The sequence below is a fragment of the Symphodus melops genome, assembly GCF_947650265.1.
Source record: "Symphodus melops genome assembly, chromosome: 6".
Taxonomy (NCBI): domain Eukaryota; kingdom Metazoa; phylum Chordata; class Actinopteri; order Labriformes; family Labridae; genus Symphodus; species Symphodus melops.
Window position 1 is genome coordinate 19,798,305 of NC_136696.1, and position 17,614 is coordinate 19,815,918.

At 40.1% G+C, this 17,614-nt stretch overlaps 3 protein-coding genes across 3 annotated transcripts in view; 2 read left to right on the plus strand and 1 right to left on the minus strand.

Annotated features, from left to right (window-relative positions):
• Window positions 1-17,614, minus strand: part of parietopsin — a 150,445-nt gene that overhangs the window by 13,866 nt on the left and 118,965 nt on the right. The gene's annotated exons all lie outside the window — the stretch shown is intronic.
• Window positions 925-6,972, plus strand: hsp90b1 (heat shock protein 90, beta (grp94), member 1). Its single transcript, XM_079345617.1, has 18 exons — window positions 925-1,090; window positions 1,600-1,702; window positions 2,023-2,164; window positions 2,743-2,859; window positions 2,945-3,276; window positions 3,412-3,523; window positions 3,634-3,765; window positions 3,865-3,981; window positions 4,065-4,202; window positions 4,324-4,401; window positions 4,486-4,551; window positions 4,808-5,077; window positions 5,182-5,427; window positions 5,573-5,709; window positions 5,843-5,921; window positions 6,124-6,279; window positions 6,484-6,585; window positions 6,705-6,972. Exons 1-18 carry the CDS (start codon window positions 1,042-1,044, stop codon window positions 6,729-6,731), a joined length of 2,403 nt encoding a protein of 800 aa, XP_079201743.1. The 5' UTR covers window positions 925-1,041; the 3' UTR covers window positions 6,732-6,972.
• On the plus strand, window positions 10,242-16,390 carry prkar2b (protein kinase cAMP-dependent type II regulatory subunit beta). Its single transcript, XM_079345621.1, has 11 exons — window positions 10,242-10,746; window positions 11,669-11,704; window positions 12,650-12,702; window positions 12,864-12,947; window positions 13,180-13,286; window positions 13,425-13,578; window positions 15,234-15,335; window positions 15,414-15,488; window positions 15,579-15,647; window positions 15,759-15,900; window positions 16,016-16,390. The coding sequence occupies exons 1-11, from the start codon at window positions 10,482-10,484 to the stop codon at window positions 16,147-16,149; spliced, it is 1,221 nt and encodes a 406-aa protein (XP_079201747.1). The 5' UTR covers window positions 10,242-10,481; the 3' UTR covers window positions 16,150-16,390.

Below are 17,614 nucleotides of genomic sequence, written 5' to 3' on the forward strand. Positions count from 1 at the left end.
ACTGCCAGTTATTATTATATCTTGTTACTTAGTGCACAATACTTCTTCAGCCAATGATGCAGTATTGTGCCCCAAAAGTGTAACCCATAAATGTGATTAATAAATTAAACACTGATTTTCATGTAATTACGTGTCCGTAAATGTTGCAATATCTCTGAAGCCCCACCTCCTTGCATCCAGGCCTTTAATTGTACGTGTTATTAGACACCTGTAACCCTATCATAGGTCTGAAGCACACCCATCAGACCTGCTGTGAAAGTAGCATTAAAAATGGCGTTAGGCCGTTTTTAAAGATCTGTAAGTGATTTCAAAATTACTGAACTTTATTTTTTTTTTGTCACGGATCAATGGTGTTGTGCGTTTGGGGGAAAACTTTGCATTTTAAACTCGGTAACTGACCAGCGCCCCCATGTGGACAAAGATCCGAAGTGTGGGTAGGGCTACATTTTGTTATTATTCAGCATGCAGCAGCATATCCACTTACAATGAATGAAACCTTTATAGAAAGCTCAATTTAGGTTGGTCAAATTGATGCACCACACAATGAAGGTAACATGAAATAATGCAGATTAACATAACATGGCACTGACTGATAAATCATGCTACAGTCACCAACACTACAGCCCTACTCAATACCGTGCTCATTCTCCAACACCCTGTGTGTCACTCGGCCGTAATATTGCGTAAGAAAATCCTACTTCAACCCCTGTTGTTGTTTTTTTTTCTTTTTTTACAACGAGAGGTAAATGTTAGGAAATGATGTGCTGGGTTATTCATTCTTGTCCAATGATGTTGGGCCACGATTTTCGGGTATTAACTTATGTTGAAGAATTTGATTGGACAACACGCACCGTAGACTCTCCTGTGATTGGTCAAATGTTGTGCGTGGTGCCCAGCCATTGGTCGTTTGTCACGGGTTAAAGAGAGTGGGCTCTTTCGGTGGCAGTGGTACCTTGTCAGTCTCTCTTGAAAAAGGCAGTGCTGTGTGCACTGATATCCCGGCTTTTGTCTCAGGTGCAGAAGACACACGTCGACTCAAAAATGAAACGAGTTTGGGTCGTAGGAGTTCTCTTTGCCCTCTTAGCCTTTGGTGAGTAGCGAATAGATCTGCCATCTCTTTCCCTTTTTATTTCTCAATATTACAGCTAACATTAGCAAGTTAGCTAGCCTTAAATGGCTGTAGAGCTGCTTCTCTGCTCATTACTGACCAAACCCTTCACGTACATGTATTTTATATCTTCATTTGGACGATGTATTACTTTACTTGCGGCATGTTTAACTGGGCTTTATCCCATGTCTTGAAGGAAATCCGTTATTCATGCACGCCTTTCTCGAAGTTTCCTCCATTATCCCGATGCGTGTTGAAGCTTTTCGATGCTAGCTAACAAAAAAAGTCTCTTTTGGATGCATGTCAATCCTTATTTTTGTCTCAGAAAAAGTTAACCTTCTTCTTTCGGCTATGTCGTATCTGCTTGTAAATGTAATGACGTCTGATATTTTATGAATTCAGTTGTGTTAATGCTTAAGATGTGTCAAAGCACACGTGGAGTCAATATTATGTAAGATGTTTTAAGTCTAACAACTTTTGTCCCTTGGCAGCTGCTGTAAAGGCGGAGGATGAAGTGGACGTCGATGGGACAGTAGAGGAGGATCTTGGGAAAAGCAGAGATGGCTCAAGAACAGATGATGAGGTGGTGCAGAGGTGGGTGTTACTTTTACTCTCATGCATGTTGAGTGATCGTTGTTTGTTCCGATTAGACGAGGCCCACTAAACCTTGAGCGAACTCATCAAGGTCAACATGACCAAGCCTATGCACACAAAAACTCATAGCAACCCTCTAGTCGTAGGGATGCCTACTTTTCATGGTGTGCTTTACCGCCCTCATTATGAGCGGGGAGTCTTTCGTATCCTGGACACTGATCCCTCGAGAAGAGGAAACAATTTGCATGTTGGTTGTTGACACCTGTGATTTGTCATGCATTTCCCTGACTCAATCTGGTTGTGCTTCTGTGTGCACTCAGAGAGGAGGAGGCTATCCAGCTGGATGGATTGAATGCAGCTCAGATTAAGGAAATCCGAGAAAAGTCTGAGAAACATGTCTTTCAGGCTGAAGTCAACAGAATGATGAAGCTAATCATCAACTCGCTCTACAAGAACAAGGAGGTGAGGTCTGGTTGTGAAAACATCTGTTTAACAAGAATCTTTCACTTGTATGTGATGCAGCCAGGTGTGGTTGGTGCAACCTTTGGGTGTAATCCTGAAATCCTTGAGCACTAAGTCTTAAAACTAACTTTTTTTAAATCATTTTTCTTGCAATGAGATTAAGTTCCATATAAATCAATTACTACTATAATCATTTAACCCAACAAATTGTAAATTCTTTGGCACATTTACACAATTAATGCAACACATTACAACAAATGCTTCAAATTCAACATTAAGACAAATATTACATTAAGTAGATTTGATGGAAACTATCACTAACAAAGAAATCTTAACAAATACAAAAAGTAAGACTAAAAGCCTCAAATTATTTTATATTGATATTTTCTTCTTTTCTGTTTTTTATTATTTGACATTTATCTGATGTCACTAAACAAATAAGTCACCTAACTAATACCACACTTGATGTTGTTTGAGATTTTTGGGAGGGGTAGAATCCAGCAGAGCTCATTTGTTTGTCTTACAGACTTCTTTGAGGGGCCGAGCTAACAATCTGGTGATTTTTCATTTTGTTTCAGATCTTCCTCAGAGAGCTGATTTCTAACGCGTCCGATGCTCTGGATAAGATCCGTTTGATGTCCTTGACCAATGAGGAGGCAATGGCAACAAATGAAGAGCTTACTATCAAAATAAAAGTGTGTACATTAACTGCATGTGGCAGTCTTTACTGATAATGATACATTAAAAAAGTCTGCAATAACTTAATTCTTCCCTCCCCAGGCTGATAAGGAGAAGAACATGCTGCACATCACTGACACCGGTCTTGGAATGACCAAAGAGGATCTGGTGAAGAACTTGGGCACCATCGCCAAGTCTGGCACCAGCGAGTTCCTCAACAAGATGACAGAGATGCAGGCTGAAGAACAGTCCACCTCGGAGCTGATTGGCCAGTTTGGTGTGGGTTTCTATTCCGCGTTCCTCGTCGCTGACAAAGTCATCGTCACCTCCAAACACAACAATGACACCCAGCACATCTGGGAGTCTGACTCTAACCAGTTCTCTGTCATCGAGGATCCCCGCGGGGACACACTGGGAAGAGGAACCACCATCACGTGGGTCTAATTTGATGTTCATATTGAAGCTATTACCTGAAGTCAAGTTCAGCGATTTTAAGTTTATTTATTTTTTTAAAAGATCAACTACTACAAGAAATGTATTCTAAATAAATCCTTCCTTCCTCTCTGCAGACTGGTCCTGAAAGAGGAGGCCTCAGACTACCTGGAGCTCGAGACCATCAAGAACCTGATCAGGAAATACTCTCAGTTCATTAACTTCCCCATATACCTCTGGGCCAGCAAGGTGATTACTATCAATACTTCTATCCACACTTAATTCACACTTGAACTCAGCTTAGAGGTATTATGAAACTGACATGCACTGAAACTAATGCGTGGCTGTTGACATGCCAGACTGAGACTGTTGAAGAGCCCATTGAGGAGGACGCTGAGGCAACAGAGGAGCCGGAGAAGGAGGCTTCTGAAGACGACATCGAGGTGGAGGAAGAGGAGGAGGAAGACAAAGACAAGCCAAAGACAAAAAAGGTAGGAGCCTAATATCGTGATCATCGTCAGACTTGGTCTAAATGACCAAGTCTTGTTGAAAATGAACATTAAGATGAACACTACTGTTTGTTGTTGTAGGTTGAAAAGACCGTGTGGGACTGGGAGCTGATGAACGACATCAAGCCCATCTGGCAGAGACCGGCAAAGGAAGTTGAGGAGGATGAGTACAGGGCTTTCTACAAGACCTTCTCCAAGGTGAGCACCCGAACAGTTATGTGCCTCCCTCCCTCGACAAGCTCGACGCCGTCGTTTCTAACGATTGTTGCCTCCTCTATCAGGACACTGACGACCCTCTGGCTCACATCCACTTCATGGCTGAGGGAGAGGTCACCTTCAAGTCCATCCTGTTCGTGCCCACTTCAGCTCCACGCGGCCTGTTTGACGAGTACGGCTCCAAGAAGAACGACTACATCAAGGTGTGCTCCTCAAACACTACTCGGTATCCATTTTAAACAGATTTTTTTTGTCTGTTAGGGAAGGATTTTCAGCAACGACTTAAAGCCAGTCTCTGCAATAATTTCTTTTTTTTCGTCACAGCTGTTTGTGAGGAGAGTTTTCATCACGGACGACTTCAACGACATGATGCCCAAGTACCTGAACTTCGTCAAGGGAGTGGTGAGTACTTCTTCCAGCGGCAGTGCAGACGCAGTCCGGATGTTTTAATTGGCTCTTTGCTCACATAGCTCTTTATTTTGCTAGGTTGACTCAGATGATCTTCCCCTGAATGTGTCCAGAGAGACTCTGCAGCAGCACAAGCTGCTCAAGGTGAGCATCACATCTGAAAAACCACCACCTTAATGCCATTTATTTGACAGCTCGTCAGTTAATTCTTTAGTTCAGTATTAGTTTTTTCTGTTAAAGTCAGTAAGTGGTATATATGCCAAAGCAGCTTTAACCTTTCCAAACACGAAAGAGTGTTCAGAGAGAACAGATAAAAAGCTTTGTAATGAAGGAAAAGGGGTTTAGGAATGAGGAGTGTTAACTTGATGTGACAATAAATATGATCCTTTTTTTTGTTCAGGTTATTCGCAAGAAGCTGGTGCGTAAGACTTTGGATATGATCAAGAAGATTGCAGAGGAACAGTACAACGAGAAGTTCTGGAAGGAATTTGGAACCAACATTAAGCTGGGCGTCATCGAGGATCACTCCAACAGGACCCGTCTGGCCAAGCTGCTCCGCTTCCAGACCTCCAACAGCGAAACAATCCTGGCCAGCCTGGAGGAGTATGTGGAGCGCATGAAGGAGAAGCAGGACAAGATCTACTTTATGGCTGGAACCAGCAGGAAGGAGGTGAGTGGAAGTTTGCATTTCCAATTGACCCCAAGCAGAGATTTGTTTTTGAGTGTATCATTTAAAGCCTGGTGTTGATGGCCGGTCCTGATTCCCCTCTGCAGGCTGAGTCTTCCCCTTTCGTGGAGAAGCTGCTGAAGAAGGGCTACGAGGTGATCTACCTGACAGAGCCTGTGGACGAGTACTGCATCCAGGCCCTCCCCGAGTTTGATGGAAAACGCTTCCAGAACGTTGCAAAGGAGGGCATCAAATTTGATGAGAGTGACAAGGCAAAGGAGAAGAGGGAGGCGCTGGAGAAGGAGTACGAACCTCTCACCACGTGGCTGAAGGATAAGGCACTGAAGGACAAGGTAGGGAGCGGATTGTTTATTAAGTATTTACTGCTTGAAAGTAAACGCAAGCTAGAACGGGGTACAATAAGCCTGCAGCTGCAAGGTTAAGTCTGATCTGCAAGTCATGTTTTTTTTTTTGGACGTGCTTCTGTCTCTTCCATAGATTGAGAAGGCCATCCTCTCTCAGAGGCTCACAAACTCCCCCTGCGCTCTGGTTGCCAGTCAGTACGGCTGGTCAGGAAACATGGAGAGGATCATGAAGGCCCAGGCCTACCAGACAGGAAAAGACATTTCCACAAAGTGAGTCTTGATTGTGCCCATAAAGCTATCTTCCACCGCATCATCGTCACACTTCTTCTAAAATGCAAATCTAGAACTTGTGTCCCGTTTGCTAACTGTGCACGTGTCGATTTCAATCCTTCCCTCTCTTTAGTTATTATGCAAGCCAGAAGAAAACTTTAGAAATCAACCCAAAACATCCCCTCATCAAGCAGATGCTGAACAGAGTCAATGTAAGTCTGACCACACTTCTATATATTTTGACTGTATGGCCATAAACATCTGGTCTTCAAAGTTCAACATGGCAGTATATCTACCTGCTGATCACTGTGAGGATTTATCCAGTTAGTACTTTTTCAGTACAGCACTTTCACAATAAGATTGACCAGTGGGTGCAGAAAGCAGCTTCAGTTTCTTTTCCTTCTCGTCCTTCAGGGAGACGCTGAGGATCAGACCGCGTCAGATCTGGCCGTGGTTCTGTTCGAGACGGCAACGCTGCGTTCAGGATACCAGCTCGCTGACACGAAGGCTTACGGAGACAGGATAGAGCGAATGCTCCGTCTCAGCTTGAACGTAGATCTGGACGAACAGGCAAGTTGATTTCAGCTGCCACACACTGTTACCGAGGAAACGTATTCACAGAGTGTTTTTGGTTTCACAGATTTTATACAGTTTCATGTATGCATGTCCTTTGTGAAAATTTAAAACGACTCTACAGCCTTTAAGGAGCCCATTAAAGTGTCGTGTGAAGCCTTTTAAGGCTGTCGATTTAAAAATGATATGATTATTTAACAGATTGAAGAAGAGCCGGAGGAGGAGCCGGAAGAGCCAGCGGAGGAGGAGGATGACGTTGAAGATAAAGAGGAAGTTATGGATGACGATGAAGATGAAGAATCGGTGAATACTCTTTAATACTTTGTGGCATCTGAATGATGTCAAGTAAAACATTAACATGCTGGAATATTAACTCTTCTTAATACTTTTTTTTTTTTTTTTTTTTAATTTTCCCCTGACAGACAAATTCAGCCAAAACTGAACTGTGAAGCACTGAATGAAGAGCGTGTAACAACGGAGCTGGGAGCGGGTTCGAGTCTCTCTCCAGCTCCACTGTGGGAGACGTTATCCTGGGTGGGGTTTTTTAAGGCGCGCATTGTTTGTTTTTTTTTTGTTTTGTTTTTTTTATCACATTCCTCATGACTGTAAATTTGTTAATATTTAACTGACCTGTTCATGGAAAGATGCGATCCTGTCTCTTGATCGAATAAATGTTTCCTGGAAAAAGGATGTATGATGTCCTGTGGTTATAAAAATACAAAACCTACCAAAAGGAAGTTGCTTTGAGTTAGAATTAGGAACATCGGGGGGGGGGGGGCATACAAATGTATCTTGCAGTGTTGTGAGAGAAGCTGATGGACAGAAATATCTGTCAATGTCCGAAAACGTTTACAGGCCCAATCAAGACATCATCGACGCAAAAATCAAATCACTATGAAAAGAAAGAGGTCGGTTGAGTGAACTTCAGATGCATGGTTATTTTCTAGCCTGAGTCAACAATTACTTCCTCAAACTAAGCTATATTTAAAGCCCTCTTATCACTCGTACACACATTCAGTTTGTTTTTATCTATACTGTGTAATCGGTGTCACCCATAATACATTGCTGCTGTATTATCTCCTACCTGACCACTGCTGTCAAAATCGCTCGGCACATTCTGCCGTCCTTAGATGAGAAAAGAAAAAGTGCCCTAATGTTTGTGTGTTTAGAGTTGTCGTCTCATAGTAAACTTGATGTCAGTTGATTGTATTCTACATTTAGATTCAGGACTCAAACAGAGACGCACAGACTCCCTCTTTGATTCAAACTTTAAACTCCTGAACACTTGTAATCCACTAGTAAAGGCAGATTTTCTGTGTTTTTAATTTCACATCCAAATAGAGATGTGGCATTAACACTACAGGGGATGTTTTGATTTAAACTGTTATAGTACTCGTTCTTATTTTCAAGCAGAGAAGAAAATCAATACTGTGCTCCAAAGATAGGCCATTAATCCTGGTAAGAGTCATCCAACTATTGACAGAATTGTTGGATGTTGTGATTTATTGTCATTGTTATTTGTCCGACACGGAAAAGAAGTACAAGCACAAGTAGAATACAGGAGAATCAGTCAACATGTTTTTTTTTTTAATATATTTTTTTAGGGCAGCACGGTGGTCTGTTCTCTCTAGAGAACTCAGACATCTGTCAGCAGCACTCGCTTACAGGAGGAGCAGAAACTGAACAGGCCCTATAGATTCTGAAAATCTGCATCTATAGCACATAATACACAACGCTCATCTCATAAACACAAAGTTATTACTTTAACTTGAAGGTATTTATTTAATCAACAGTATCAGATTTAGGAAAATAGTACGCATTTAAATATACAAACATTTACAACATTTCACGCAGGAAGCCTAAAAATGCAAATCTTTTTTGTTTCACTTGGTTGCAACTGTGACAGCTGATAAGGTTTTCTAAGTTTTATATCTCAAATGGAATGAAGCATCCTATGCCTGTAAACAGGAATTATACTCTGAATTATCCTAGTTATCACAATCAAAGTGACACCTTTCAAAGTATTCCTATGTAATAATACATTCTGCATTACATAAACCACGAGGTATTCACTTTAGCCCTTCTCAGCGTCTCTTTAAGAGGTGGTGTTGTTAACTGTTCAATGCCATAATCTGTTCAAGGCACGTTTTTCCCCAATACACTGCTTTTAGTCAGCAGGAATTTGATGAGGAAGGATAATCCATTGTTTGATGTAAAATCTTATGAGTCACGAGAATGATGTATAAGAATTCATGTTTCATTGGTAAAAAGGAAGTATCATGATGGGATTTTATATTAGCAATGCAATAAATGCCATGCCCACTAGATGGCAAATCATCCCACATCCCATGAATGCCACATGTCTTAACAGTCAGAGAAGTGTGAAGGTAGGCCGCCTGAAACAACACTCAGTTTCCTATTTTGAAATAGTTTTCCTGTATTTTGTCCAAACGTTTTTAAATTTTCATTAATTTTTGGATTTTGATTATTTTTCATTCATTATCCCTCACCCCAGCTGTCATTGAATTTTCAAATACTATTGAAGAACTTATCCTGAGCCTCACTCCTGCTTACAATTAGTGTAATGCACAGACATATTTTTTGGTTTCCTGATTTAAACTTATAATGAGAAAGACGTATAACAACTTGAGGAGTTTAAGAAGGTTTTTGCACCTTGTGGTGTCATAAAACCACAGCTATAGTCTGTGAAGAAGCATTCAGCAGAAAAGATATTCAGGATCTACGGTTCAAAGAGCAAATCTGATGCATGGCTCTTGATCTCTACTAACCACAGTCTGGTGTTCTCTTACATTAAGCTATAATGATGTGGAGTGTATAGCACACGTCCCCAGCTCACTGCCTTGAGACTTGAAGAGTGAGGCATTATTGGCCCGTGTTCAAGTAAGAGAGAGAAAAAAAGTTGTTCCCTCTTAACAAACACTGACAGATGTGGGCCACAGCAGGGGGAGGGGTCTAGGAACAAACAAAGCTGATGATGGCTGTGCTTTTGAGGTAGATATTTTGTTTTATTACCAAATACTTCTTTACTGCTAACCTGCATTATTATTCTATTATAATATTTATGTATATTCATATTTATTCTATTATAAATTCCAATATGATTGCACATTTTGTGGTATCGGCTCACATAATCAGCCCCTCGACTTCTTCTGAACCTGTTGGTTTTTTTGTTACAATTTTTTACAGTTACAGTTCTTACAGTTAAAGCGTATCCAGAAATTACTTGTATATTTTATTTTTCCAGGACCTTATTGTTTCATTCTTTATAAAGTTTCACAACATGCTGTATTTCATCAAGTAAAATGTTCCGGAAGGTCCCATGCCACTATAATATGCTGAAGTAGTCATTAATTTACTTTATACTTTAAGAAAGACATTTCTGTACTGCTGATGCTATGAAAGGGACAGACATTCTGTAAAGAGCATAATGTCATTGAGATATGATAAATAAATGGAATAATCAAGACTGTTTATCAAGTTTTTTCCTTAAACATGGAACTCTACATTTTATAGTGTTTGACATCACATTTAGCAAATTCATCAAGCAGCCTATTATATTTATCCTTATTATTTCTTTGATCAGTTGACCTTTCTATTTGTTGAATATTTAAATACATTGTTATTGTCATTATTTGGCTATTATATCCAATAGGGCCTATGCACGTTTTTTTTTCTCTAAGTCATCGTCTTGGCTTTTAAAGAAAAGAAAATAATGATCTATAAAAATATCTATTTAAAAAATCTGTGTATGACACTAGAATAAGATTTTTAACATTTGGGCCTACTATACTGGACAACAGACAAATGTACATCAGATAATTCATCTTATGTCTCTCAACGATGTCTGTCTGAACCACCGGAGGGTTTCTCTTTCCCATCGCTTGTATTTTGTGACTGCAGATTCTGCGTTGCTGCTGCTCATACGCAATCCCTGGATAGGTGGTTGCCATGGTTTCCTGGGTCACATGCGTGGGTTTCCTGTAGCCAGAAGCAGCAGAAGATGCTCCGACCGAAAACCCAGAGCCATTTTCATTGAAGAAAAAAAGCGAGGAGCCGCTCACTGACTGTGTGTCCAGTTTCACGCACCGGGTCTGTTCATTTCGGCTCATTCCTTTTCAGTCTCATCTTTAAACTCGCAGCTAACCGATTTAGTCCACATTCATAGACTGATAACAGGAATGAGTATAGAAATTCCTGAAGGACTGACGGAGCTGTTACAGAGCTTTACCGTGGAAGTGTTGAGGAATCAGCCCAGGGATTTGCTCGAGTTTGCGTTGCAATACTTCACCCAGCTGAAGGAAAGAGAGACCAAAGAGGCCTCGTTTGGCAATGACCAAAATTCGGCCCCGAGACTGGGAAAAGCGGTCAATTTCATTGACGAAGCCATGCAGATCGATTCGGAAAACGGAGAGGAGGACGACGACGATGACGAGGAATTCATAGGTAGGCTTTTAATATAGCTGTATCTCTAATGTATGTATTTGGATAAATGAGCATACGCATCGTTGTGCGCTACATTGGAATAAGAAGCACATTGATGCGCGGCGCGCCACCTTGCATCCACCATGGCTCTGTCATTTGCCAAATATGGTCACCGAGGCTGAATGATGGTCCATTAACGCGTCTGCAGCCTTCATCATCTGTGTGCATTCATTGTGTGGAGAGGAAATAGTAACAGAACAGCAGCTGCAGAAAAAATTGTTTTTGTTTTTTTTTCTAAATAAAGACCCCGCAGCTCTAGGTCATTTACATATTCTCTGTTTCAGGTAGGCTACGGGCCTGATGGGCCTAACCTCATTATCCATGAAAAATATCACAAACCAGCTGAAGGACGAGGAGAGTCCATTTACTGCACTGTGCTCTCTTCTCGGCGGCCAGAATTTACACAATGGCCGGTGCAGTATTGCCACCATGTGCAGCAAAAGGCATAGCAACCAGAGCTCTGACACAGCATCCCAATGAGTGCCAGTCTGCAATGCTTACGAAAGGACGAGAAAGCTACTTGCCTGTGGCTTATTACAGTATTTTTCAATGGATTCTCGTCTGCTAACACTCGCTGGTAACCTTTAAATGGATGAGACCTCCCATCTTATGTTTATTTCATAGCCAGCTATTATGTTGGAGCTGGGCACTATCGTTTTTTTTTCTCATTTAAATTTCATTCAAAGAGGCAAACTCACTTCAAAGCAGCTGTCCTTATTCAGGCTTCAGCGAAATGAATATGAATCCCTAATGAGCAAGACCAGGGTGCTGCTACACACATGTTCTGTGGATGGAGAGGGCTGTAATAATTCAATATGTAGCCACATTTCATTTTTGATGAAGACATTTAACACGTTAACACAAGTATTTTGTTCTTTTGCAGCCCCGGTTATAAACAGATTCATCAGAAGAGCTTCAGGTGAGTTCATGTCCTGTTATGTCAAAAGGTAAAACTCTCACAGTGTAGTGAGGCTATGTCACATTCTCTCCAGTCCACCAGTCTGTATTTCTATCTTTCTCTCTCCACTGTCTGCAGCTTATTATGATAGTGCTGATTTATTGGAGTAAAACCACTTTGTCCAGAGCCTGGTTAATGATATCAGTGACAGACGTGGGTGGAGAGATCAGACAAGTACTGCTAATAAAAACCTTTTTGCTGGTGATAATGATAAAACTGTAGCTTTATATGAGTAACAGCTGTTTTAGGACGGATATCTGAATGTTTGGCAGTCTGAGTGGAAAATGTGGGTAGATATTCAGTGACACTATTTCAGACCTTTTATCACCTCTGATGGGAAAAGTAGGCCCACATCTGCTAAATAGGACAGTGGCAGTAGATAAAAGAAAGTGTGCTTTCTTTTAGTCGAGGTAAGATCACTTATTATATCAGGGTGTACACTTTATATTTTCTGAACACGTGTTTTGTCAGTTTAATCACTGTGTTTTTGTAAAATCAAAGTCAGATTCCCCGTACTTTAAATTGAAAACCAACCCAAACAAAATGCTATATTTCAGTTAAAGTGTTTTACAACAGGGCAATGTATCTGGTCTTGAAGATACAGCAAAGACATTTGAAAAAAAGTGTTGCAACCCTAAAGGCCCAAACTGCAGACAAAAAAGATTGTTTATTGAAAGATTTAGGCCGTCCCTGGGATTTAGCTTTCATTGTGGATGACTGTTGTCCTACTCTGTCTTCAAAATAAAACATTATTTTGCGTAAAAAAAAAAAAAACAAGGTTTGAAAGGCTCACTGTTTAAAAAGACAACAACAACAAAAAAAACGGTTTTGAAGTCATTATATTTTTTGGATGTATTTGCTATTGTGAGTGTCCAGTTCATTAAGTTTTGGATCTCCATCATGCAGTGTGTGCTGAAGCGTTCAATCCTGATGAAGATGAGGAGGAAAAAGAGCCATGGGTAAAACCGTGTTTGATACCATGAATGATGATATATGAATACTGATACTGATGTTTTAAAACAGTTTGAATTGTAGCTCTCAATATGAGTTTAATGTCAACATTATTAACACTGCTGTTGTATAAATGCATATATATTAAAGCTGTGATTCAATTTTGCAGATCACTCACCCAAAAACCGACGAGCAGAGACAGAGACTACAGGAAGCATGTAGGGACATTCTTCTGTTCAAGAATTTGGATCCAGTGAGTGAATTATTCTTTAAGTGCTCTTGTCTGCTCAGCTTTGTGCTCGTCCATCTTTGAATCACAAAAAGGAGCATGGCTTTAGGTCAGCAGCTTTTTGCCGTAGCTCAGTGCACTCTGCATGATTTTTCATACAGCTGTTTTGAAATAGTTGGATCTTCATTCGGATTTCTGCATGGTTGTTCATACATTTCCAGTTTGAATCTCTGACTAACGTTTCATAACACCACAGGAACAGATGTCTCAGGTGCTGGATGCCATGTTTGAGAAGTTCTGCACTGAAGGGGAGCACATCATTGATCAAGATGACGATGGGGACAACTTTTACGTTATTGAGAGGTGATCTTTTCTGTCACTTTCGTAAGAATTTTAGCTTGTTTGCGAATGTGCAGGTTATTGATTATTACATAGCTAAAAAAAGAATGCCTTGAATGAATGTTTCCTGCTGACTAAAATGTTCTCTGATTTCTCCTTCAGCGGGACATTTCATATTTTCGTAAAGGTGGATGGCACGGAAAAGCTGGTAGGTTGCTATGACAACAAAGGCAGCTTCGGAGAGCTGGCACTGATGTACAACACCCCAAGGGCTGCCACGATAATCGCCACCTCGCCTGGAGCCCTTTGGTGCCTGGTGAGTAAACCATTAAATCCTCATGTTGGAGCACTGTTGGCTCCACGCTCAGGTTTCTATAACACACTTTGCTGCCAGTGATCATGATTTACTGTAAACATATCCAGGTTGTCTGAAGAAGTGTTAATACCTGGTAGCACGGGTGGGATCATGTCATCTGACAGTGATAGCATTCTGAAAAACAAATTGAATGCAGCAAAAACAAAAAAGCATATTCAATCCAAGAATGTGTAATATGATTATGTGAAATCATATAATCACAGACACAGGCCTGTTTGAAAAATCTTTTGTTGCTGACTCAGCATTCAGCTCTCAGAGTCGTTCAGACAGTCAGTTTGTCCGTGTGATTCTGATGAACTGAGGAAGCTGAGTACTATAGATATTATATCTAATCAAAATGTGACAACTGCTACTGAAATATAAGTCCAGGTGAAAACAATTGCATTCCTCAAAATTGTTCTTGAATGCTTTTGTTTTTTTCAAAAATCCATTGAATTTATGAATCATGGCTGGAAAACGCTGTAGTGAATCCTTAGTTGCTCCTCTGTCTGTGAAGCTGTTATTAATAACACAGAGAAGACCGTGCCCTTAACTGTGGGTACACGCTTTGTTATGTCATCTGTGTGAAAACTGGGCAGTTTCGGCTGTATCCCCTGTTGACCTTGGAGTGTGTGTTTGAGTTTGTGAACAAGCAGGCTGTCCTGTCTAACCAACAGACTCCTGCTGAAGGGCCTCTGGGCAAACTGTAGTCTGTCGTGTGAGCTTTCATTTGAGGCAGGTTTAGGAAAAGGGCTCTACTAACTACTCCATAACAAGCTTGATGTGCTTGCTCTTTGATTTGCTTGTTACTTCATGGGTAGAAAAACATTTTTTTTTCTTAGCTGGAAGACTACTTTGGCTTCTTTTAACATTACAGTAGATCGGCATATACCACTGCATGATGTCATCTAATGTTGTGGACTATTATCTGAGTCTTAAAGGTATACCATTCAGCTGAAATGACAAACAGCTGAGAGACTTCTAAAGATGTATAACTGAAAGCAGCAGGATGACATGAGCACGTGTGCTGCCGCTTGTACTGTAGTACTTGGAAATGTTACATTTTGAAGAACCCTGTGTGCTGTTTACAGAGAAGCCTGCTACTAAATGTCATTTGGCATTAGATTAGTTATTTGGTGAGTGGGTCTGAGAAGAACTTTGGCATGAAAATGTCAATGAGCACTACTCGTCATGTGCTGCAGACACTGTTGTGAGTTTTGTAATGTATGGAATCTCAGCAGGAGAAACTCAGTGATGACAACATTTCTGAATCAACCGGTACACTGGTTTCTGTATTGTGTTTAAAGAAAACAAAAGAAAACAAAAAAAAAAAACTTCCGGTGAATCATGCTTATAAGATGAAATATACATCGAAAAAAAAATACATTCTTGTATTAGCACAATACTGACACATCTTTGATAGACCCACATCAACCCAATGATATAGGCCAACAGATAGACTTCTATGTCTGTGTAGGTTCTCATTCATCCAGGTCAAGGTAAATTTGAAGCTTGATCCAAAGGCTGCTGGACTTGGTTAACGATCTTCAGTTTTTATTCTAACTAGTGGACGGAGCAAGATAGGCCCTTAAATAGACTCTAACGTTGTGTTACAGGATCGTCTGACATTCAGGAGGATCATTGTGAAGAACAACGCTAAGAAGAGGAAGCTGTATGAGGCGTTCATTGAAACACTACCACTGCTTATGTCATTAGAGGTGAATATAAGATTTGTCCTTCAGCCCTATGAAGTGCAGTCTGCATTTACAGTAAACCAAATGTCCTTTCATTCGCAGCTCTCAGAGAGAATGAAGGTAGTAGACGTGTTATCTACTAAGGTGTATGGTGATACACAGCAAATCATTGCTCAGGTGATTCATCTTTTTTTACATGACTTGTTCTTGAATTGTTTTTTTTTTGTTTTTTTTTTTCTCACATTAAATGGTTGCTTTATATTACAGGGTGAATTAGCAGATTGCTTCTACATTGTTGAGTCCGGCCAGGTTAGAATCACCATGAGAAGAAGCAGGGTATGTTCATTTTGTATGTGTTGAAAAAAAAACCTCCAACTTGTTGTTTAAAATGTGTTACTCTAGCATTTTGGATGTCTTAGAGTGATTTTTTTTTTCTTTTTTTCCCAGACGAAAAAAGACCAGGAGGAGGAGGAGGAGGAGGTGGATATCGCCACATGCTCTAGGGGCCAGTATTTTGGGGAGCTGGCGCTCGTCACGAACAAACCAAGAGCTGCATCTGCCTATGCTGTGGGGAGCGTCAAATGCTTGGGTACATTTTGTGAAATAATTAGTCTTTCATGCATTTGCTGTGAAACCTATTTTTATTATTTTGTATATAACCCTCTTCAAGGTTTGTTTATCTGACTCTTTTGTTCTTATGTCAGTCTTGGACGTTCAAGCCTTCGAGAGGTTGCTGGGCCCTTGCATGGACATCATGAAGAGAAACATAGCGAACTATGAGGAGCAGCTGGTGACCTTGTTTGGAAGTAGCACTGAGATCGAGCAACAAAGTGCATGAGAAGCCTCCAATGGACCATAAATTGACTGGATGAAAACAAATGTTGTCAATATCATTTTAACAGCTTTTCTTACAAGAAATGTGAATATTCACCACAACATTTGTGTGTCAGATAAATAAGTCTGATCCCCATTATGAGACAAGGTTGATTTTAGGACAGTTTGCCACCTTGTGTGGAAGCCAAAGCAGAGTTGCTTAAAGCTTGTTTAAACTAGAATTATCACAACTAAAACCTTAAAAATGTAAGTGTACATTCATTCTTCCTCATCATATATAATATTTTAGTTGAACACTTTTTTACTCTCACATTTTCTGTGTTATACTTATACCTTTCAGTATTATATCATTTGAACATTTCTGAACATTGTCTGCCAAAATCAGATGCCAAAGCTAATTTCCTACTGGATAGTTAAGGGCAAAGATGTCACATTTTCTGGCACGATCACCAACTCCTGCAGAGTTACGTGCACTGGTACACTGATACAAAGCCCCCATGTGAGAAAGTATAGGCAATTTGCAAAGAAAGACCTCTGGATTCTGTCTTTTACATTTTGATCTCATTGGAATGTAGACTTGGCAGTACTCAAGCATTTTTGCTGAATACGTTATTTTCTGTCATAAGATTTGAACTGATGGACACATGTTCATACACTGTATATCATTGTTGGTCAGTGTTTGTGGCTGTTAGCCGTATACTATGCCTTTGCAAAAAACAAAAAAAACAAAAAAAAAGAAGAAAAAACTTAAAACAGACTTCAGTAAGATAGCTGATAGTTTTGTAAGACTATACAACATATTGCTGTACAATATGAGTATTAACTGTTATTATATAGGCCCACTCATAATTTAATAAGTTGCCCCACTAGACTGTTGTCTTTTTTGGCAATGTCTTGAGACATTTGCTTTCCCTGTGTTTGAATGTAAAATTTCAGTCATTCTGTTTTTGTGTCAGTGAAACATAAATGATGATTATGACATCCATTATTGCTGCCTACCTCTGCCAACAACATTTACTGTTTGGAAACACGTATTCTGTTGTTCCCTTGCAACAGTGGCCAAAAGTGGGCCTTCTCTGCTCCCCTCTTCTCTCTCTGTTAAAAATAAATAATTAAGTATTCTGTATTTCTGTAAGCTGGATAGAGCTGTTTGTTTGAACATTTAACCTTCTGAATTTATCCCCCTCCCCTCCTGCAAATGTCACTGGTAACTTTTGAAGGTAACACATAAAGCTGGCTGGAAGAACTGTATTTCACTTTTCATGTCAATAAAGAGCCTTTTTGTATGTGCGTTTTACACAATTATTAGTTTCTTACAGCACAGGGTTGGCACACTTAAATGTCTATTCAACATCTAGTGTGTCAGATAAATAAGTCTTGTCCCCATTATGAGACAAGGTTGATAGTAACTCATTCATTCTTTTCTTGTGTATTGTCATGCAATTGATAATTATGTATTAATTTCAAGT

Bases quoted from the DNA above. Each gene is read 5' to 3' on its own strand.
- prkar2b (XM_079345621.1), top strand. From the start codon at position 10,482: ATGAGTATAGAAATTCCTGAAGGACTGACGGAGCTGTTACAGAGCTTT. The intron at 12,703-12,863 runs GTAAAACCGTGT...TCAATTTTGCAG, and splicing joins AGGAGGAAAAAGAGCCATGG to ATCACTCACCCAAAAACCGA. The intron at 13,579-15,233 runs GTGAGTAAACCA...GTTGTGTTACAG, and splicing joins CTGGAGCCCTTTGGTGCCTG to GATCGTCTGACATTCAGGAG.
- hsp90b1 (XM_079345617.1), top strand. From the start codon at position 1,042: ATGAAACGAGTTTGGGTCGTAGGAGTTCTCTTTGCCCTCTTAGCCTTT. The intron at 3,766-3,864 runs GTAGGAGCCTAA...TTGTTGTTGTAG, and splicing joins ACAAGCCAAAGACAAAAAAG to GTTGAAAAGACCGTGTGGGA. The intron at 5,078-5,181 runs GTGAGTGGAAGT...TCCCCTCTGCAG, and splicing joins CTGGAACCAGCAGGAAGGAG to GCTGAGTCTTCCCCTTTCGT.